At 43.6% G+C, this 22,834-nt stretch overlaps 1 protein-coding gene across 1 annotated transcript in view; it reads right to left on the bottom strand.

The window, feature by feature from the left end:
* Nucleotides 1–22,834, bottom strand: part of LOC138666656 (zinc finger protein 850-like) — a 150,997-nt gene that overhangs the window by 67,808 nt on the left and 60,355 nt on the right. The window contains exons 8-13 of the mRNA XM_069754846.1: nucleotides 16,183–16,235; nucleotides 10,996–11,145; nucleotides 10,687–10,866; nucleotides 10,481–10,604; nucleotides 10,289–10,401; nucleotides 5,544–5,634 (exon numbers count right to left, since the gene is read on the bottom strand). Coding sequence (XP_069610947.1) covers nucleotides 5,544–5,634; nucleotides 10,289–10,401; nucleotides 10,481–10,604; nucleotides 10,687–10,866; nucleotides 10,996–11,145; nucleotides 16,183–16,235 — 711 coding nt within the window. The remainder of the gene's footprint in view (nucleotides 1–5,543; nucleotides 5,635–10,288; nucleotides 10,402–10,480; nucleotides 10,605–10,686; nucleotides 10,867–10,995; nucleotides 11,146–16,182; nucleotides 16,236–22,834) is intronic.

The raw sequence follows: 22,834 nt of genomic DNA, 5'->3' as shown, positions 1-22,834 counted from the left end.
GGACCCACACGGCGTCTGCGATTAGCAAAAAGTTGAGCCTTCTCCTGGGACAAGGTCAAATTGTCCACTACCTGAGTCCAGATCTGCTGCAACCTGTCCACCACAGAATCCACACCAGGACAGTCCGAAGACTCAACCTGTCCTGAAGAGAAACGAGGATGGAACCCAGAATTGCAGAAAAATGGAGAGACCAAGGTAGCCGAGCTGGCCCGATTATTAAGGGCGAACTCAGCCAACGGCAAAAAGGACACCCAATCATCCTGGTCTGCAGAAACAAAACATCTCAGATATGCTTCCAAGGTCTGATTGGTTCGTTCGGTCTGGCCATTAGTCTGAGGATGGAAAGCCGAGGAAAAAGATAGGTCAATGCCCATCCTACCACAAAAGGCTCGCCAAAACCTTGAAACAAACTGGGAACCTCTGTCAGAAACAATATTCTCAGGAATGCCATGCAAACTAACCACATGCTGGAAGAACAAAGGCACCAAATCAGAGGAGGAAGGCAATTTAACCAAGGGCACCAGATGGACCATTTTAGAAAAGCGATCACAGACCACCCAAATGACTGACATCTTTTGAGAAACGGGAAGGTCAGAAATGAAATCCATCGAAATATGTGTCCAAGGCCTCTTTGGGACCGGCAAGGGCAAAAGCAACCCACTGGCACGTGAACAGCAGGGCTTAGCCCTAGCACAAATCCCACAGGACTGCACAAAAGTACGTACATCCCGTGACAGAGATGGCCACCAGAAGGATCTAGCCACTAACTCTCTGGTACCAAAGATTCCAGGATGACCAGCCAACACCGAACAATGAAGTTCAGAGATAACTTTACTAGTCCACCTATCAGGGACGAACAGTTTCTCCGCCGGACAACGATCAGGTTTATTCGCCTGAAATTTTTGCAACACTCGCCGCAAATCAGGGGAGATGGCAGACACAATGACTCCTTCCTTGAGGATACTCGCCGGCTCAGATGAACCCGGAGAGTCGGGCACAAAACTCCTAGACAGAGCATCCGCCTTCACATTTTTAGAGCCCGGAAGGTACGAAATCACAAAATCGAAGCGGGCAAAAAATAACGACCAACGGGCCTGTCTAGGATTCAAGCGCTTGGCAGACTCGAGATAAGTAAGGTTCTTATGATCAGTCAATACCACCACGCGATGCTTAGCTCCTTCAAGCCAATGACGCCATTCCTCGAATGCCCACTTCATGGCCAGCAACTCTCGGTTGCCCACATCATAATTACGCTCAGCAGCCGAAAACTTCCTGGAATAGAAAGCACATGGTTTCAACACTGAGCAACCAGAACCTCTCTGTGACAAAACCGCCCCTGCTCCAATCTCAGAAGCATCAACCTCGACCTGGAACGGAAGAGAAACATCTGGTTGACACAACACAGGGGCAGAACAAAAACGATGCTTCAACTCCTGAAAAGCTTCCACAGCAGCAGAAGACCAATTAACCAAATCAGCACCCTTCTTGGTCAAATCGGTCAATGGTTTGGCAATGCTAGAAAAATTACAGATGAAGCGACGATAAAAATTAGCAAAGCCCAGGAATTTTTGCAGACTTTTCAGAGATGTCGGCTGAGTCCAATCCTGGATGGCTTGGACCTTAACCGGATCCATCTCGATAGTAGAAGGAGAAAAGATGAACCCCAAAAATGAAACTTTCTGCACACCGAAGAGACACTTTGATCCCTTCACAAACAAAGAATTAGCACGCAGGACCTGGAAAACCATTCTGACCTGCTTCACATGAGAGTCCCAATCATTTGAGAAGATCAAAATGTCATCCAAGTAAACAATCAGGAATTTATCCAGATACTCACGGAAGATGTCATGCATAAAAGACTGAAACACAGATGGAGCATTGGCAAGTCCGAACGGCATCACTAGATACTCAAAATGACCCTCGGGCGTATTAAATGCAGTTTTCCATTCATCTCCTTGCCTGATTCTCACCAGATTATACGCACCACGAAGATCTATCTTAGTGAACCAACTAGCCCCCTTAATCCGAGCAAACAAGTCAGATAACAATGGCAAGGGATACTGAAATTTAACAGTGATCTTATTAAGAAGGCGGTAATCAATACACGGTCTCAGCGAACCATCCTTCTTGGCTACAAAAAAGAACCCTGCTCCCAGTGGTGATGACGATGGGCGAATATGTCCCTTCTCCAGGGATTCCTTCACATAACTGCGCATAGCGGCGTGTTCAGGCACGGATAAATTAAATAATCGACCTTTAGGGAATTTACTACCAGGAATCAAATTGATAGCACAATCACAATCCCTATGCGGAGTTAGAGCATCGGACTTGGGCTCTTCAAATACATCCTGATAATCAGACAAGAACTCTGGGACCTCAGAAGGAGTGGATGACGAAATAGACAAAAATGGAACATCACCATGTACCCCCTGACAACCCCAGCTGGATACCGACATAGAGTTCCAATCCAATACTGGATTATGGGTTTGCAGCCATGGCAACCCCAACACGACCACATCATGCAGATTATGTAGCACCAGAAAGCGAATAACTTCCTGATGTGCAGGAGCCATGCACATGGTCAGCTGGGTCCAGTACTGAGGTTTATTCTTGGCCAAAGGTGTAGCATCAATTCCTCTCAACGGAATAGGACACCGCAAAGGCTCCAAGAAAAACCCACAACGTTTAGCATAATCCAAATCCATCAGATTCAGGGCAGCGCCTGAATCCACAAACGCCATGACAGAATACGATGACAAAGAGCATATCAAGGTAATGGACAGAAGGAATTTGGATTGTACAGTACCAATGACGGCAGACCTATCGAACCGCTTAGTGCGCTTAGGACAATCAGAAATAGCATGAGTGGAATCACCACAGTAGAAACACAGACCATTCAGACGTCTGTGTTCTTGCCGTTCAACTCTGGTCATAGTCCTATCGCACTGCATAGGCTCAGGTTTAATCTTAGACAATACCGCCAAATGGTGCACAGATTTACGCTCGCGCAAGCGTCGACCGATCTGAATGGCCAAAGACATAGACTCATTCAAACCAGCAGGCATAGGAAAACCCACCATGACATCCTTAAGAGCCTCAGAGAGACCCTTTCTGAACAAAGCTGCCAGCGCAGATTCATTCCACAGAGTGAGTACTGACCACTTCCTAAATTTCTGACAATATACTTCTATATCATCCTGACCCTGGCACAAAGCCAGCAAATTTTTCTCAGCCTGATCCACTGAATTAGGCTCATCGTAAAGTAATCCGAGCGCCAGGAAAAACGTATTGACATTACTCAATGCAGGGTCTCCTGGCGCAAGAGAAAATGCCCAGTCCTGAGGGTCGCCGCGCAAAAAAGAAATAATAATCAAAACCTGTTGAATAGGATTACCAGAAGAATGAGGTTTCAAGGCCAGAAATAGCTTACAATTATTTTTGAAATTAAGAAACTTAGTTCTATCACCAAAAAACAAATCAGGAATAGGAATTCTTGGTTCTAACATAGATTTCTGATCAATAGTATCTTGAATCCTTTGTACATTTGTAACGAGATTATCCATTGAAGAGCACAGACCCTGAATATCCATGTCCACACCTGTGTCCTGAAACACCCAAATGTCTAGGGGAAAAAAAAGACTGAACACAGAGCTGAGAAAAAAAAAATGATGTGAGAACTTCTTGTTTCCCTCTATTGAGAATCATTAGGTTGGCTCCTTGTACTGTTATGTAGGCAATCCAGTGACACAGTGTGCCAGCAATCAGAGCACATACAGTGATCTGACAATAACCCAAAAACAATAGAACGAGCTCTGAGACGTGGAATCTCTGTAGACCGCAATACCTGAACCTAACCTAAACACAACTAAAGGCAGCTGTGGATTGCGCCTGACACTACCTATGCAACTCGGCACAGCCTGAGGAGCTGACTAGCCTGAAGATAGAAAAACAAGCCTGACTTGCCTCAGAGAAATACCCCAAAGGAAAAGGCAGCCCCCCACATATAATGACTGTTAGCAAGATGAAAAGACAAACGTAGGGATGAAATAGATTCAGCAAAGTGAGGCCCGATATTCTAGATAGAGCGAGGATAGCAAAGAGAACTTTGCAGTCTACAAAAAACCCTAAAGCAAAAAACCACGCAAAGGGGGCAAAAAGACCCACCGTGCCGAACTAACGGCACGGCGGTACACCCTTTGCGTCTCAGAGCTTCCAGCAAAACGAAACGACAAGCTGGACAGAAAAAGTAGCAACAAAAGCAAAGAAGCACTTATCTAAGCAGAGCAGCAGGCCACAGGAAAGATCCAGAAGCTCAGATCCAACACTGGAACATTGACAAGGAGCAAGGAAGACAGAATCAGGTGGAGTTAAATAACAAAGCAGCCAACGAGCTCACCAGAACACCTGAGGGAGGAAGCTCAGAAGCTGCAGTACCACTTGTGACCACAGGAGTGAATTCAGCCACAGAATTCACAACAAACAACTATTCCCATACGTACTACGATGATTCTCCAGGTCAGTGAATGGAAGGAGACTGATGAGGTAGGGGTTTATAACAATTTTTATATTTAAAAATGTTTTATCTTTTTACCTTATTTTTTAGTCCGCTTAACCTTTGAACCTGCAATAGTTTTTATCGCTTTATACATTGCAGTTATCAAGCAAATCTACAGATAATCAACTTTTAAAACAAGAAAGCTGTCAATATAAACAACACACTGATTGATAAATATAGTCATCAAAAATGTGAAGAATAAAATTAACATATAACTTTTACTGTTGTAAATCCAAAATAGACCATGACTACAAACGACAAGGAATACCACATATATACAGTATGTCGCATCAAGTTGGCAACAGATTATTAATGGAAATCTATAAGTAGGCTCAACCCTACTAAGTCATCTGCATGGGCATGCAGGTCATAGGAAGATGAATAAAATTATATGATACCTTGATATCTGCGATCTAATATCTTATTCCAGTGAAATACACATTTTTCTTAATATGTAAAGAGCTATTATGATCTGTGGGCCTAAGATACTCTAGATCTCGCCGAGAATCTGTCTCCAGAGCTAATTTTAAATTATTTTAAACCTAATTTCCTTAGGTTTCCCACTGTTATCTCAGAGTATTCCTGTGGTCTGAATTCAGGGTTCTATAGATTTTGGATTTTAGAAGTACCATAGTAAACTATTTTATCTCAAGAATTAGAAAAAATATGGTCCAGTATACAATAATGTAATAAAGCATACTCACCTTATTGACTTCCTTTGTGCTTCCACGTTTGGCCAAAAATATGACCATTTCAGCCAATCACTAAATGTGGCAGTGACCAATACATCAGAATGTACGGAGATTGGCCCCATGTTTTCATTCTGAGAAACGTCAATTTTGCCCATTGAAACTTTCCAATAACAATGTGTTAAGAAATAAAAACATAAACAGACTGTAACAAACCCTAAAAAGTTCAAACCATAATTCTAGAATCCAGTGACTGATTAGAACTTGTGACTTCTCTGCATTTAGTGGTCACTACTCACCTGTACGGTTATCTGTAGTAATCTCCTCTTTACACCGCTCATCACCTCTCACATATGTCCCTGAAGTATTAATATGGATCAGATCTTTACACTGAAACAAATATAAAAAAGTCACAGACAGATGAAGTTGTAAGAAATGATTTCTGAGAACATAAAACATCATAAATTAACTAAACTTACACTATCAATTTTTGGTTGTCACAAAGCAGCAGGTTGTAAAGCATCTCAAACATTTTTGCTCAACTATAGTTATATACCACCTGTGCTGAGGGATAATAAGTGCATTTGAGCACATTAGATGGACTCCAGCGATGTAGTCAGCCGCAATTTGCATGACTGAGCACCTCCTGTTCCTCAGAACAGTTCTTACCATCCATCTCAACTAGTTGTTTAAATGAAAAGATCTGTGCTCTTTTGGATGCTTTCCATGAACAGAACATTCTCAGTACACCCTTGACACTAATGCATGTAACAAAAAAACAAACAAAAAAGCCAACATTTTCTAAAATATTGGGCCTGGTTAATTTACGACCAATTACCATGCCCTGTTCTAAACCAGTCAAATCAATTAATTTATTATTCCCATCGTCATAATTATAAAAGCTAACAACACTTCAACAATGTATAATTGGTAATAATTCTTAAGCAGGTATTTCACTGCAGTAATACTTTGGACATCCTGATTGTATTTTTCTGGTACTTGTGAGGAGGGAAGCATCTATAACATCATTGATAAGCACGTAGCTTTCTTTTTATACTCTATGGGTGTAACAACCCTGCTGGCATCACTGCATGGCCTCCCATCTCCCACCTGCATTTCACTCAAACTCACTTACTTCTCTGGGCCTTGTTGTGACTTCTCTCTGCTGCCGGCAACTCTTGTTTCTTATAGAGACTGTGTGCACCTTGCTAAAGTGTCCCTGGCCAATTGCCATGAGGCTTCCTGTATTTAAGACTTCCCCACCCATTGGTGGGGGCCTGTGCAACTTACTCCCTCAGTCAGTTCTTAGCTGCTGAGGTGCCAGGCCCTGTCTCTGTTACTCTTGTGTCCGCCACCCAGCGAGGCGTTGTACCCTGGTCTCTGTCCTGTGTTTGCCACCCAGTGGGGCTTAGTACCTTGGCTTGTGTCCTTGTGTAGCCACCCAGTGGGGCTTTGTACCCTGGCATATGTCTGTCACCCAGTGGGGCGCGTACCCTGGCTTGTGTCCGTGTTTCTGTGCTTTGTCCCGTTCCTGACTCTGTCTTAGTCTAGTCCTGTTCCTGTGTTCGTTTATATCCCTGGCTTGGTTTGCTTTCTCTGCTGTGCATACTCTGTGTCTTGGTTTGTTCTGCTCTGCACTCTGTATCTAGCTTTGCTCTGCTCTGCACTGTGTCTTGCTTTGCTCTGCTTTCGGCTCTGCTCTCTGCGACCTTGCTTTGCTCCTTGCTTTGCATTCTGTGACCTTGCTCTGCACTCTGTGGTTTTGCACTCAGCTCTGCACTCTGACTTTGCTCTGCTCTCAGCTCTGCACTCTGTGGCTTTGCTCTCGGCTCTGCTCTCTGTAGCTTTGCTCTGCACTCTTACTTTGCTCTGCTCTCAGCTCTGCACTCTGTGGCTTTGCTCTCTGCTCTGCCCTCTGTAGCTTTGCTTTGCACTCTGACTTTGCTCTGCTCTCAGCTCTGCACTCTATGGCTTTGCTCTGTGGCTTTGCTCCTTGAGGTTCTACCTTGCTCCGCTTCTTGTGGTTCTTCCCTGCTCCGCCTCCTGCATCTCTGTTCTTGGCTCCGCCTCCTGCTCTTGGCTCCGCCTCATGCATTTCTGCTCTTGGCTCCGCCTCATGCATTTCTGATCTTGGCTCAGCCTCCAGCGTTTCCGCACTTGGCTCCGCCACCTGCTCTCGGCTCCGCTTTCTGCACTTGGCTCCGCCTCCTGCATTTTCGCACTTGGCTCTACCTCCTGCTCTTGACTCCGCCTCCTGCGTTTCCATGCTTGGCTATGCCTCCTGCTCTTGGCTCCGCCTCCTGTGTTTCTGTTCTTTGCTCTGGCTCCTGTGTTTCCGCTTTGCATTCGCTCTTGCGGTCTTTCTCTACCTATTCATAAGTCCTCCTGTCTGAACAGGTTCTTTTCTGTTTTAGATACCTGCCTGCAGACCGGGCCCTACCGGTTCTTCCAGCATACCAGCCTTGTTCGCCAGTCCTGCTAGAGCCAACCGTACCTGCCGGCCAACCAGAGAGCCAGGCGTGCCCGCTTGCCTGCCAGTGTCTCTGTTGTACCAGTCTGCCTGCCTGTGTCCCAGCCGTGCCCACCTGTCTACCAGAGTGCCAGCCGTGCCCTCTTGCCTGTCTATGTTCCGTTCCCCGGTGGGATCAGCAGCCACAGCCAGACACCACTCTGGAGTAGCACCTGATAGCTTCCTGCCGCACAAGTCTGACCTCACCATCAGAGGCTCCAGTGAATACCAAGGAAGCTACTTAGTTACGCCCCTTCCAGGGTAGTCTGGCCCCACTGGGCCACACCCCCGCACGCCGCGCCAACCAGTCTGGACGCGAGCGTGACACTGGGCCTCCGTTCCTTTCTTTTTTTTATGGGCAAGCTTATAATATAGTATTTACAAAACTCAACAAATAATGCAACTATTCAGTGCTTGATGAGTCTCTCCATTTGTGCCCTTCTTTGAACATAAGGATTATACATTGGCTCAGCCCTTCAACAGCTCTGGCAAAAATTAAGAGACCACTGCACAGTTTTATAAAAATCAGCATCTCTACATGTCTGACAGCCATTCCATGCCAATGTCAGTTGAATTCCAACCAGAGTATACCTCATTCTACTTTATGTAGTACTTCTGATTAGCTGATCACCTGAACCAAATCTTATTTAATGAAGGAAAGTATAAAAAACACTGCTTTGGTCTTGATATTCCTCTTGCAATAGGACAAGCTGGATGGCAAAACAAGATTAATATCCCAAAAGTAATAGGAATGAACAAATAACTTTTAATCATGCCAAAGGTGTTGAAAATAAAAGTCTTGAGTGAGGAAAATAAGGGCTCAATTCTGGCTTTACTAGCAGAGGGAAAATGTTGCCTCCATCCTTAAAATGTCTAAGACTGCAGTACATTACAACAAGGTCAAGCAGCAGACATTGGGGACAACAAAACTACAGACCGGCATAGGGTGAAAACGACTCTCCACTGCCTGGGATGATGGTCATCTTATTCGAATGTCACTCAGCAACCGCAGGATGACATCAAGTGAGCTATAAAAAGAATGGCAGCTGGGGCGAAGTGCACGGCAAGAACAGTTCATAATAGGGTTCGAGAGGCCGGACTCAAGTCATGTAAAGCTAGAAAAAAGCCTTTCATCAATGAGAAGCAAATGAGAGCCAGGCTGAAGTTTGCCAAAGACCATAAGGATTGGACCATAGAGGACTGGAGTAAGTTAATCTTCTCTGATGAGTCTAATTTTCAGCTTTTCCCAACACCTGGTCGTCTAATGGTTAGACGGAGACCTGGAGAGGCGTACAAGCCACAGTGTCTTGCACCCACTGCGAAATTTGATGGATGATGCTTCAGCAAGGCTGGAATTGGGCAGGTTAATCTTTGCAAATGATGTATGAATCAAGCCGCATACAAGGTTATCCTGGAAAAACTGTTGATTCCTTCTGCTCAGGCAATATTCCCCAACTATGAGGACTGGTTTTTCCAGCAGGACAATGCGCCATGCCACACAGCTAGGTCAATCAAGGTGTTGATGAAGGACCACCACAACAAATCCCTGTCATGGCCAGCTCAATCTCCAGACCTGAACCCCATTGAAAACCTCTGGAATGTAATCAAGAGGAAGATGGATAGTCACAAGCCATCAAACAAACAAGAACGGCTTAAATTTTTGTACCAGGAGTGGCATAAGGTCAGCCAAAAGCAGTGTGAAAGACTGGGGGAAATAATGCCAAGACACATGAAAGCTGTGATTAAAAATCATGGTTATTCCACAAAATATTGATTTCTCAACTCTTCTTGAGTTAAAACATTAGTATTGTTGTTTCTTAATGATTATAAAGTAGTTATTTTTTTGCATTATTTGAGGTCTGCAAGCAATATATTTTTAGTTACTTGGACCATTTCTCATTTTCAGAAAACAAATACAAAATGTATTGCTTGGAACTTCGGAGACATGTTGTCAGTAGTTTATAGAATAAAAGAGCAATTTACATTTTACTCAAAAATATAGCTATAAAGACAAAAATCAGACAAACTGAAAATTTTGCAGTGGTCTCTTAATTTTTGCCAGAGCTGTATGTATGGTGCTCTCTTTATCCTTTAACCCTTACTGTGCACTTTACCAATACTTGCTGCTGTTTTCGTTTCCACCCCACTTGGGGGACTATTTTTCTGTCATCTTTTTAAACTTGTTTTTATAATATTTTTCATTAATAAAGATTGAATTTTTTACTGTCACATTGCCTCTTATCACTTCTTATATATATGGCACCACGCCATAATAGATTATGGTAATTATTAAATCACTTAATTTGCCCATTCTCGTGTGGATTTACACCAAACCTGCTTGTTAGAAGCCAAATAACTTCATTTTATCTTGCACTTCAGGATCAGGGACCTAATTTCCATACAGCTCAAGTTGGGAAAGAGCAGGTGTCTCTAATAAATTGTCCACTCAGTGTATAATACTGGTGGATAAAACAAGACTGAACACAAGACCTTCACAGCAGCCTTCTACACATCATAGGGAAGATCTCATGACACCTTCTCTCCATCATCCTGATGATCCTGAGGAATGTTGCATTCTTCGGCTGAACAGTCCTGTGGGAGAAGAAGTCTTGGACATCTCTCTGGTGTTGTCATCTTACTAGACAGAACTGTAGGAAACACATACAGGGACTGAATTATTTATTTACTGATAATTATAGGCCGTGTGTATTTAGTCCTGTCTATTACCTGGTGATGTGAGGGGCTGGGGAACCTCCATCATGACGTCCTTATACAGATCTTTGTGCCATTCTAAATATTCCCACTCCTCCATGGAGAAATAGACGGTGACATCCTGACACCTTATAGGAACCTGACACATACAATGATACCGTCATCCCCCGATCCCTTCATAGCGTTACTGTATAATGTCCCAGCATTCCCAGCAGTGTCACCTCTCCAGTCAGCAGCTCAATCATCTTGTAGGTGAGTTCTAGGATCTTCTGGTCATTGATGTCCTCATATATCAGGGGGTGAGGTGGAGGCCCCATGATTGGGCTCAGGGGTCTTCCCCATCCCTCAGACACAGGGTCCTGACAGCGCTCACTAGGGGTCTTCTTCACTACTGTGTAATCCTGGTTATGGAGAGACATATTAATAAATCTCACTACAGACATTTCCAGAGTCCTCACCTCTCCAGTTCTGTCCATATGTTATTCACATAGATAAGAATGATGTAATGTGACGTCATCAGAATCTCTCACCTCTCCAGTAAGCCGGAAGAGGATCTCTAGGGTGAGGTGTAATATCATCTCCGCCATCTTGTCCCTGTCCCTATCCATCCTTGTGGGGTCACTCAGGAGAATTCTCTTATATAGAAGATCTCCGCTGAGAGGATCCGATATTGTAGGGACCTGAATGGGGAGAAGATGATGATGTAAATCATAAAGATCCCATGTAAGAAATCTCCGGAGCTGTTACAGGCGTCACATGATCACAACATCCAGTCATGGCCCCGTCGTGCCCCAGGGATAACACACAATCCAATTATAGTCAAACGCAGAGATTTATCACATGATATCTCCAATCCAGCACCAAAAACACAGAACATATCTAATAAAAAAAATCTTAACAAAAATCTTTAATAAATACTTAACAAAAACAAGAAATAAAATTAAAAGAGCAGGAAAATCCACAGAAATAGAGATGGCAGAACCAGGGATGTCAGTATCAGATAATGATAGAACCAATTTTAACCTTCATGATCAGACCAAATTTTTTAAATCTGGCCAGTCTCGTTTCACGTGGTAATTTTTGGCGAGAAAAAAACGTGGATTTCAGGCGGCTGATAGAGGTTCAACATACACAAAAGTATCAATGTGGCTATGTTCTGAGGAAAACGTGTCAACAATAAAACCGAAATTAATACTCCTGTGTATCCTGGACGTTCGTCATTCATCAGTAGCACTGAAATAAACATCTATTTTTCCCTCCAAAAATCCTAAAACTTGTCAGGTGACCTGTGGGTCTGCAGCAGCTGAGTAATTATTCTTTGAAATCAGTTGTGTGTACACACCCTTACCAGGTTAGCATAACATTTCAAATTTTAACTTTGTTATAAGGGTTAAACAGCTTTTCAACACTTTCAATTCTCTACTCCGTCCCCCAGCACCTTCTCCCTCCCCCCCTCATTTCTGCTGAAGACTTCGCCTCTTTCTTTAAACAGAAGATTGATACGATCAGAGAAAGCTTTGGCCCACAGCGCCCACTGCCCCTCTTAGCTGCTCAACCCTGCTCCTCCAAAACCAGCTTCTCCACCATGACAGAAGATCAGCTCTCCACCCTCCTGTCAAGAACACACCTCACCACCTGCACGCTCGACCCGCTCCCGTCCCACCTCATCCCTAACCTTTCCATGGTCTTCATCCCTACCCTAACGCACCTCTTCAACCTCTCACTCACAACAGGTGTCTTCCTCTCATCCTTCAAGCATGCCAAGATCACACCCATCCTCAAAAAGCCCTCCCTTGACCCATCCTCTGTGTCTAGCTATCGCCCGATATCTCTTCTCCCTTATACCTCCAAATTGCTGGAGCAACACGTCCATCTTGAACTGTCCTCCCACCTCTCCTCCTGCTCCCTCTTTGATCGGTTACAATCTGGCTTCCGTTCCCATCACTCAACTGCGAACTGCCCTAACTAATGTCACCAATGACCTACTAACTGCCAGGAGCAAGCGACACTACTCTGTCCTCCTTCTCCTGGACCTGTCTTCTGCCTTCGACACTGTGGACCACTCCCTTCTGCTACAAATCCTCTCATCTCTTGGCATCACAGACTTGGCCCTTTCCTGGATCTCGTCATATCTGACAGACCGAACATTCAGTGTCTCCCTCCCCCACACCATCTCCTCACTTCCCCCCTGGTCAGTCGGTGTACCTCAAGGCTCTGTTCTAGGACCCCTACTCTTCTCCATCTACACTTTCGGCCTGGGACAGCTCATAGAATCCCACGGTATGCAGAACCATCTCTACGCTGATGACACACAGATTTACCTATCCGGACCTGACCTCACCTCCTTACTTACCAAAATCCAGCATTGTCTATCTGCTATTTCAGCCTTATTTTCTGCTCGCGTTCTACAACTGAACATGGACCAAACAGAATTCATCATCTTTCCCCTATCTCACTCTACCCCTCCACCAGACCTATCCATCAATGTCAATGGCTGCTCACTTTCCCCAGTCCCACATGCCCGATGCCTCGGGGTGATCCTCGACTCTGCCCTCTCTTTCAAGCCATATATCCAAGCCCTTGCCTCCTCTTGCCGTCTCAAACTCAAAAATATTTCCCGGATCCATGTATTCCTTGACCGTGACACCGCAAAAACGCTAGTGCATGCCCTTATCATCTCCCGCCTCAACTACTGCAACCTCCTACTCTCTGGACTCCCCTCTAGCACTCTGGCACCACTCCAATCCATCCTACACTCTGCTGCCCGACTAATCTACCTGTCTCCCCGCTATTCCCCAGCCTCTCCCCTATGTCAAGCCCTTCACTGGCTTCCTATCGCCCAGAGACTCCAGTTCAAAACCCTCACAACGACATACAAAGCCATTAACAACCTGTCTCCTCCATACATCTGTGACATGGTCTCCCAATACCTACCTACACGCAACCTCCGATCCTCTCAAGACCTCCTTCTCTACTCCCCTCTCATCTCTTCTTCCCACAGCTGCATCCAAGACTTCTCCCGTGCTTCGCCCATACTCTGGAACTCTCTACCCCAACACATCAGACTCTCGCCTACCATAGAAACCTTCAAAAAGAACCTGAAGACTCACCTCTTCCAACAAGCCTACAGCCTGCAGTGATCCTGAACTTACTGAACCACCGCACAACCTGCCCTACCCTCTCCTAGTGTTTCATCACCCATCCCCTGCAGACTGTGAGCCCTCGCGAGCAGGGTCCTCCCTCCTTATGTACCCGTGTGCCTTGTTTTTTGCTCATGTTTAATGTCTTTGTCTATATTTGCCCCGTATTCACATGTAAAGGGCCATGGAATAAATGGCGCTATAAAAATGTATAATAATAATAGCAAGTTCTAAATTTTTTGGAAGAAATCAGAAAACCTGTTTCTTTAGGGTGAACTATTCAAATTTAAATGGACTTTGAGAAGCCTATATATTGGAAACGCCCCCAAAATGATACCATTTAAAAAAAAAAAAATCACACCCCTCAAATAGTTCAAAACTGTTGTCAGGAAATGTTTTAACTCTTCAGGTGCCACACAAGAGTTAATGAGAAGAGGAATGAAAAAAATAAATACATTTTTGTGCCTAAATCGCAGATTCACCCCATAACTGACATTATTTTGGAAACTATACCCTTTAAGGATTTTATCCATGTGTATAGTAAGCATTTTGATTCCAAGGGTACTGCACAGATATTGATAACATTAGGTTTTCATTGAAAATTTTCATTTTTTTCATAAACAATTTTGCTTTAGCCCCAACACTTTCACTTTCACAAAAGGTAACATGAAAAAGTGGATCCCAAAATTTGTGACCTACTTTCTTCTGAGCGTGTCGATATCCCACATGTAGTTAAAAAGTTCTGTTTGGACACACGGCAGGGCTCGGAAGGGAAGAAGCGAGATTTGGTATTAGGAATGCAAATTTGGCTGGAAAAGATTGCAGACATCATGTCTCATTTGCAGAGCCTATGTGGAAGAAAACCAGCAGAAACTCCTACAAGTGACCCCATTTTGGAATCTAGACCCATTGAGGAATTTATCTAGCGGTGTGTTGAGCTTGTTGAACCCCTAGGTGCTTCACAGAACTTTTAAAAATGTGGATGTGGAGACGAAAATTATGTTTTTTTTTTAATAAAATGTTGTTTTAGCCCCAAATTTGTAATTTTCACAATGGACAATAGAAGGAAACTGACCACAAAATTTATTATACAATTTCTCTGAAACGTGAGGATAACTCATATGTGGCCAAAACCTGCTGTTTGGGCACATGGCAGAGCTCTGAAAGGAAAGCGCACTATTTGTACAATAGTTATTTTTATTTTTGCACGGTTCACCATTTGGTACCAGTGATTAGATGACTTTATTTTTCAGGTCTGTGCGATTACAGCGATGCAACTTTTATATCTTTTTTTTTAGGTCACACAGTAAAAACGCTTTTTAAAAAAAAAATTGTTTTTTTGTCAATTCTGAGAGCTGGTATTTTTCATTGTTTTGTGAAGAGCTGTATGAGGGCATATTTTTTGCACGACGAGTTGAAGATTTTTTTTTGTACCATTTTTGGGGCAAATAACCCTTTTTGGTCGCTTTTTATTCAGATTTTTCAGATGCAGGATGAATTAAAACCAGCAATTCAGTTATTGTTTTCATTTTTTGGGCCATTCATCGTATGGTAAAAGTGATGAGACCGATTTGTTCGTCGGGCCGGTACAATTTCTGCGATACCAGATTTATATTGTTTTTTTATGCTTTGCCTTTTTTTACAGACTAAAAACAATGTTTTCCAAAACTAATTGGTTTTTGAATCGTCCTATTCTCAGAGCTGGAACTTTTAATTTTTGTTGCCGTACAAGCCATATTAGGGCTTGGTTTTTGAAGGACGGTTTGGCGTTTTCATTTATACCATTTTTTTAAATATTACTTTTTATTCACTTCTTTATGTGTCAGTATGATGAAAAAGCGACATTGTCATGTTTATTTTTTTTTTTACGACATTTGCTGTAGGAAATAAATAACGTGACAGTTTTATAGTTCGGGTCGTTCCAGACAGAGCGATACCCATTTTTTACTTTGATCATCGATCTCATGTATTGCAGTGCCTGAGACCTGTCATTTCGTCATAGACTTTGACTGACTCTGCTTATGGCTGGATCTACCAGGCCACCAAACCCTGGGCTAATCAGATGACCATTGGCACCCACTATTACAATCTCAGTCCGTCCTCCTGTCAAACGAGGTCTTTTAACCCCCTCTTAACCACTTAGCTGGAGCTGGCGTAATTAACGGTGGTCTTTAAGGGGTTAATTGGCTATAATTTGTTACAAAACCGATCAGAGTCAACGCTGCAGAGTGTCAGGTGTTATGCACAGCTGTCACCCGCAGGATTTGTATCTGCGGTGGGGCGCTATTAACTTATTCCTCAAAGCCTAGAAAAAGCTAAGGAATAAGGCCCAGTCAAAAGGGTATCAGAGGTCATTAACAGGTTAATATCTCCTGATAGTGACAACATGGAGTGAGCGACGGCCATAATGGAGACAGAACAGTAACAGAGCAGCGAGCGCCGTCAAGAGGGAAGTGACCCAATGTAATCCAATTCAGACAGAGATCCTGATATAGCGACACAGACGGGAACACATTCTGTCTACTGGAATGGGACCGCAGCGCTAAGGGGGTTAATGTGTCAATCTCCAGCACCTACCTCCACCTGCAGAGCCTCACACCACATATATGGCTGTTCTGTGCGCACAGGACCTGTGATGAGGTCACAGGAGGGGAGGAGTCAGGGATCACATGATCAGGGGCCTCAGTGTCTGCAGGACTCTGCTGTGCTGGTTGTTATGGTGCTGGATGAGGTGAAGTTTATGTGTGCGTGACGCCCGCCAGGGCCGTGGGGTACTCGGTACCAGGTCTGGTACTTAGAGGGATGTGTCACGGTGGCGGTGACCCGGTCCGTGTCCCTGGGCGCCCATGTTAAGGGAAAATTCTTTAAAGGGGTTTTGTGCGGGTTACAACCAGGGCACGTCCGAGGGTGAGTATATTCCTAATAGGTATATACTCACCCTCGGACGCGCCCTGGTTGTAACCCGTAGCCTTCCTTCCTAAGAATCAGCGCTTGAAGGACCTTTCGATGACGTCGCGGCTTGTGATTGGTGGCGTGACGCCCATGTGACCGCTCACGCGACCAATCACAAGCCGCGACGTCATTGAAAGGTCCTTCAAGCGCTGATGACAAATGGCCAAACCGAGCTAACTAATCAGACTTTGGAAACTTATTTGAGATGCTTTGTGTCTGCTGATCAGGATGATTGGGTGGCTTTCTTGCCATTGGCCGAGTTTGCCCTTAATAATCGGGCTAGTTCTGCTACCTTAGTTTCGCCTTTTTTTTTGTAATTTTGGTTTTCATCCCCGTTTTTCTTCTGGGCAGGTTGAGCCTTCTGATTGTCCTGGTGTGGATTCTGTGGTTGACAGGCTGCAGCAAATTTGGGCTCATGTGGTGGACAATTTGGTGTTGTCTCAGGAGGAGGCTCAGCGTTTTGCTAAGCGTCGTCGGTGTGTTGGTTCCCGACTTCGGGTTGGGGATTTGGTCTGGTTGTCTTCCCGTCATGTTCCTATGAAGGTTTCTTCCCCTAAGTTCAAGCCTCGGTTTATTGGTCCTTATAGGATTTCTGAGATTATCAATCCAGTGTCTTTTCGTTTGGCCCTTCCAGCCTCTTTTTCCATCCATAATGTTTTCCATAGATCTTTGTTGCGGAAGTATGTGGTGCCCGTTGTTCCCTCTGTTGATCCTCCGGCCCCGGTGTTGATTGATGGGGAGTTGGAGTATGTGGTTGAGAAGATTTTGGATTCTCGTTTTTCGAGGCGGAAGCTTCAGTATCTTGTCAAATGGAAGGGTTATGGCCAGGAGGATAATTCTTGGGTTGTTGCCTCCGATGTTCATGCTGACGATTTGGTTTGTGCCTTTCATTTGGCTCGTCCTGATCGGCCTGGGGGCTCTGGTGAGGGTTCGGTGACCTCTCCTCAAGGGGGGGGGTACTGTTGTGAATTCTGCTCTTGGGCTCCCTCCGGTGGTTATGAGTGGTAGTTCTGCTGTCTTTGGATCGCAGCATTTATCAGGTGTGTCCACTTATTGCAATTTGGACTGGACTATTTAGCCTTGCTTGATCCTTTAGTCAGTGCCAGTTGTCCATTGTTTTTGGAGGATTCACATCCCTGACTGGTCTTTCCTGTTTTGCTGTTCTTTTCATCAAAGATAAGTTCTGGCTTTGTTTTTGCTGTCCACATGCTGTGGGCCTTATAGTTCTGTGCATTTTCATGTTTTGTCTTGTCCAGCTTTGTCTGTGTAAGGATTCTTTGCAGCCAAGCTGTATCTCTGGAGATGCAGATATACCCTCCATGTTTTTAGTCAGATGTGGAGATTTGTATTTTCTGTGGTGGATATTTTCTAGTGTTTTAATACTGACCGCATAGTACTCTGTCCTATTCTTTCTTTTTAGCTAGAAAGGCCTCCTTTGCTAAATCCTGATTTCAGTCTGCGTATGTCATTTCCCTCTCCTCTCACAGTCAATATTTGTGGGGGGCTGTCTATCCTTTGGGGATTTTCTCTGAGGCAAGATAGTTTTCCCGTTTCTATCTTTAGGGAAAGTTAGTCCTTAGGCTGTGTCGAGGTGTCTAGGGAGTGTTAGGTACATCCCACGGCTACTTCTAGTTGCGGTGCTAAGTTCAGGGTCTGCGGTCAGTACAGGTACCACCTTCTCCAGAGTACGTCACATGCTGCTCCTAGGCCACCAGATCATAACAAAGATCTTCCCTCGCTTCCAAGCATGACATCACTCTCCCCGTGAGGAAAGCAATGCCACTGTGACAACCAGGAACCTGGGGTGTCACATGTGGGGTCAGGAGGGGTTTACAGTGTGGATGTAGCAGAGCCGCGTGTGTACGAGGTATATGGAGTGGAGCCGCGTGTCTACGAGGTGTACGGAGCGGAGCCATGTGTGTACGAGGTGTACAGACCGGAGCCATGTGTGTACGAGGTGTACAGAGCGGAGCCGAGTGTGTGTATGAGGTGTACACAGCGGAGCCATGTATGCACATTAGTATTGAAAGTTCATGATATATTTCTACATGCTTCTTACATCAGCGCTGCACAACCTGTTATAGTCTGAGACATTGTCATCTGTTTCTACTTTACGGGGCAGCGCTAAGTTTAAAAAAGTCAAATTGATACGGCATTGGTACTCATGTGCTGGCTAAATATTGATTCTCATACTTACTTTTAGAATTGCTCATTCTTCCTCTTCTATATAGTGGCACCACACAAACACACACCGACACAGGAACGCTGTCTCTTTAAGGGCAGAGACAGACTGCTGTATTTCTCGTGTGAGAATCGCATCGTAAACCTGGTTCTGGCTGTCAGCTCTCCTGACCTGAGCTTCACAGCTGCATAGAAATACATCATACTGTCTTGCTCAGGTCAGGAGAGCCGACCATTCCGTGAGGTGCGATTATCGCACAAGTTATAGCGTCGTCTTGCTCATCCTTAAATCTCACGCTGGTTTATGAAAGGTACTGCATAAACCAGTGCTGCATTAGCAAAAAAAAAAAAAGAAAAAAGGCCTTTCTGGCCTAAAAGCAAAACAAAAACACACAACACTGAATGAGCTAGAGGGCTGTGTGTTTATTCTCTGGCCTCCACACCACTGACTGTACAGCTGTTCACTCAACCTAGTCCTAAACATGGTCGATTAACCCCTCTCAGCACTTAGTGTGCTGGGGCGTTTTCCTAGGCTCATATCACTGAAGCTAATAACTGAAAAGGGATCTCTTCTGGCCGTGTCAGTCTGCTAGTAAAGCAGTTTCAGTTTATTATTTTAGGATATAAGGGGTGACAAACTTTAAAGTAAATCCTTCCAAAACTTTTAAGAATGATTAAAAGATTAAAAGGATTGGCAATTTTCTGGTTATTGTTGATGATTGTGTTTGAGATGCTAAGGCTCTTACTAATATGGCCTTTATTGAATTTCGACACCAAATATGAAAAATGGGAAATAGAAATATAGGATATGCCGAATTTCTGCATTAAGTGCCTTTTAATCGTCTCACAAACACATTGGTTAACAATAACCAGAGAGTGCTCAATGCCCAAAACAAAAAAGCTTCGTAACACATTCCCACTAAATTTGGTAACTAAATACATTTTTCATAAGTAATTTAGTTACATCCTTTAGTTAGTTACGTAAAGTGTAAAATAATACTGCCAGTAACAAAAAAGAAATCAAACAAAAAAAAATGACAAGAAGTATAAGCAATTAATACAATGAAAATAAGGTCATTTAGTGAGGTCAGAAAAACAATAAAAACAACAGATTATTGCACACGATCTAAGGAACTGAATCATAAAAAATAAGATGTATTCCCATAAAACTAAGGACAGCAAACAATAGTGCAGACTATCCTAACAACTGAGCCATAATATTAAAGGGACATTCCTATAACTATAAGAACAGCCAGGGGCTGGCTGGCACTTTTCAGCCTAGGGGGCAATCACAAGGCAGTGACCCTCGAGTTGCAGTCGCCCACCTTTGCCCTACTTATCGCTGGCTGCTGCATTAAAGCAACAGAGACAACAGGCTTTAAAAACAGACTTGAACATAGATATATAAATAGAATGGAGCTAGCTGCATAGATATGGGAGCAGAACCAAGCTTACTGCCTACATAGATACTGTAACAGAAGCAAGCTGACTACATATACACAAGAAGGATGGATTACCACGTACTGTAGATAAAGGGGCAGAACCTACCTTACTAGAGAGATATAGAAGCAGAACCGAGCTTACTACAGAGATAATGGAGCAGAACGGAGTTTACTACAGAGATAAGGGAGCAGAACTGAGCTTACTACAGAGATATGGGAGCAGAACCGAGCTTACTACAGAGATATGGGAGCAGAACTGAGTTTACTACAGAAATAAGGGAGCAGAACCAAGCTTACTACAGAGATATGGGAGCAGAACCGAGCTTACTACAGAGATAATGGAGCAGTATGAAGTTTACTATAGCGATAAGGGAGCAGAACTGAGCTTACTACAGAGATATGGGAGCAGAACCGAGCTTACTACAGAGATATGGGAGCAGAACCGAGTTTACTACAGAAATAAGGGAGCAGAACCAAGCTTACTACAGAGATATGGGAGCAGAACTGAGCTTACTACAGAAATAAGGGAGCAGAACCAAGCTTACTACAGAGATAATGGAGCAGTATGAAGTTTACTACAGCGATAAGGGAGCAGAACTGAGCTTACTACAGAGATATGGGAGCAGAACTGAGCTTACTACAGAGATATGGGAGCAGAACCGAGCTTACTACAGAGATATGGGAACAGAACGGAGCTTACTACAGAACCAAGCTTACTACAGAGATAATGGAGCAGTATGAAGTTTACTACAGCTATAAGGGAGCAGAACCGAGCTTACTACAGATGTAAGGGAGCAGAACAGAGCTTAGTACAGAGATATGGGAGAAAAGAGCTTACTACAGAGATAATGGAGCAGAACGGAGCTTACTACAGAGATAAGGGAGCAGAACCGAGCTTACTACAGAGATAAGGGAGCAGAACAGAGCTTACTACAGAGATAATGGAGAAGAATTGAATTGAGTTTACTACAGCGATAAGGGAGCAGAACAGAGCTTATTGCAGATGTAAGGGAGCAGGACTAAGGTTACTACAGAGATATGGGAGCAGAACCAAGCTTACTACAGAAACATGGGAGCAGAACGGAGCTTACTACATAGCTGTGGGAGAAAAACCGAGTTTGTTACAGAGATATGGGAGCAAAACCAAGCTTACTCCAGAGATAAGGAAGCAGAACCAAGCTTACTAAGTCTACTACATAGATAGGGGAACAGAACCAAGCTTACGGCATGCAAATGGTACCAGAATCTAGATTACTACATTGACACAGTACCAGAACCAAGCTTACTGCTTAGCTATGGTACCATAACTGAGGTTACTTACAAACATACATATATCTCTAGAAACACTGACAAGTAAACACACAGTACGGCAGGGACATTGCTAGGGTTCTAAAAGATCAGGGGCCCAAGCCCCAAAGTGCATGTCTCCCCATCTAACCCCACTATAACCATTTAAAAGAGCATATATAATTACAACATACCAGTGTTGCTAACCAAAAACATACAATGCAAAGACCAACATTATCAAAATTACTAATATAAAAGACCAAAACAATAAAACTAATCAATGTCCACCACCATCACCCCTACACAGTGAACACATAATATATAATATGACCATTACCTTTACATAACAAAATACTATACAGAGACCAATGACACCACCGTACACCTTCTTCTTCATAATGACTGAAACAAATTCAGCTGTTACTAAATTAAAAAAATTAAAAAAAAACTACTAAAAAGAGCAATATTCCCACCTTACAGGAACATACATGTGTGTACAGTACAGTTATATATAGTGACTTACAGTTGACCATCTTTCTGATTTGGGTCAGTCACTTTTCCCGTCTTTTCCATCTCGCCCTTACCTCCATTACCACTTCTCCAGCCACAACTCGTCAGATTACAACAAAGACACATTTGACTTCTCACATTTCTAGTGATGTCACCATCTGTACCCAACCTACAAAAACTCCCCACTCTGCCTGCACCTGAGGCATAGAATAATGACCCAATATTTATAAAACTGTGTCATTACTATGATTACTCCCTCCCCAAAAAATTAAAGTGGCCCATAGAAAGTATTAATACCCCCACTGTGCAAAGGCCTGTATGCTCCTTTGAAGGATATAATATCCCATGTGCCCCCTTCCAGCAACAAATACATTTGAGTGTCCAATTCAAGTTAACAATGTCCCCACCCAAAAAAAAAATACAGGAACCTGAGTGCCCCATCAAAACTATTAATGTCCCCATTTAAAAAAAATAATGTCCTGAGTACCCATACAGCTCTGCCTATACAGAATGATGGTCTTACAGCCCCAATACACTGTTTGGTGGTCCCCAAAGCCCTTTATTATACAATGAGGACCTCATAGCTCCCCATATAGTAAAATGGCTACATAGCCCCTATATACAATGTGATGTCCCCACTGCCCTGTATATATAGAAACAGGAACACATGGGCTACTTGCACAGTGAACAAGTCTGTATGATCATGTTCACACACCACCAAGAAACCTGAAGACACAAAAGAGAATAGTAAAACCAAAAACACTCAGTTTGAAAAAATGTTGCAGTAATCCGCAAGTGCTAGTAAAAGATGTAAAAAACAGGGTATTTGGTTGATACGTTTTTTGCAAAAAATGTAT

Source organism: Ranitomeya imitator, chromosome 2 (assembly GCF_032444005.1).
Source record: "Ranitomeya imitator isolate aRanImi1 chromosome 2, aRanImi1.pri, whole genome shotgun sequence".
NCBI classification, from domain to species: Eukaryota; Metazoa; Chordata; class Amphibia; order Anura; family Dendrobatidae; genus Ranitomeya; species Ranitomeya imitator.
Note: the sequence above shows the minus strand (reverse complement) of the source record. Positions and strands in the feature narration are given on the sequence as shown.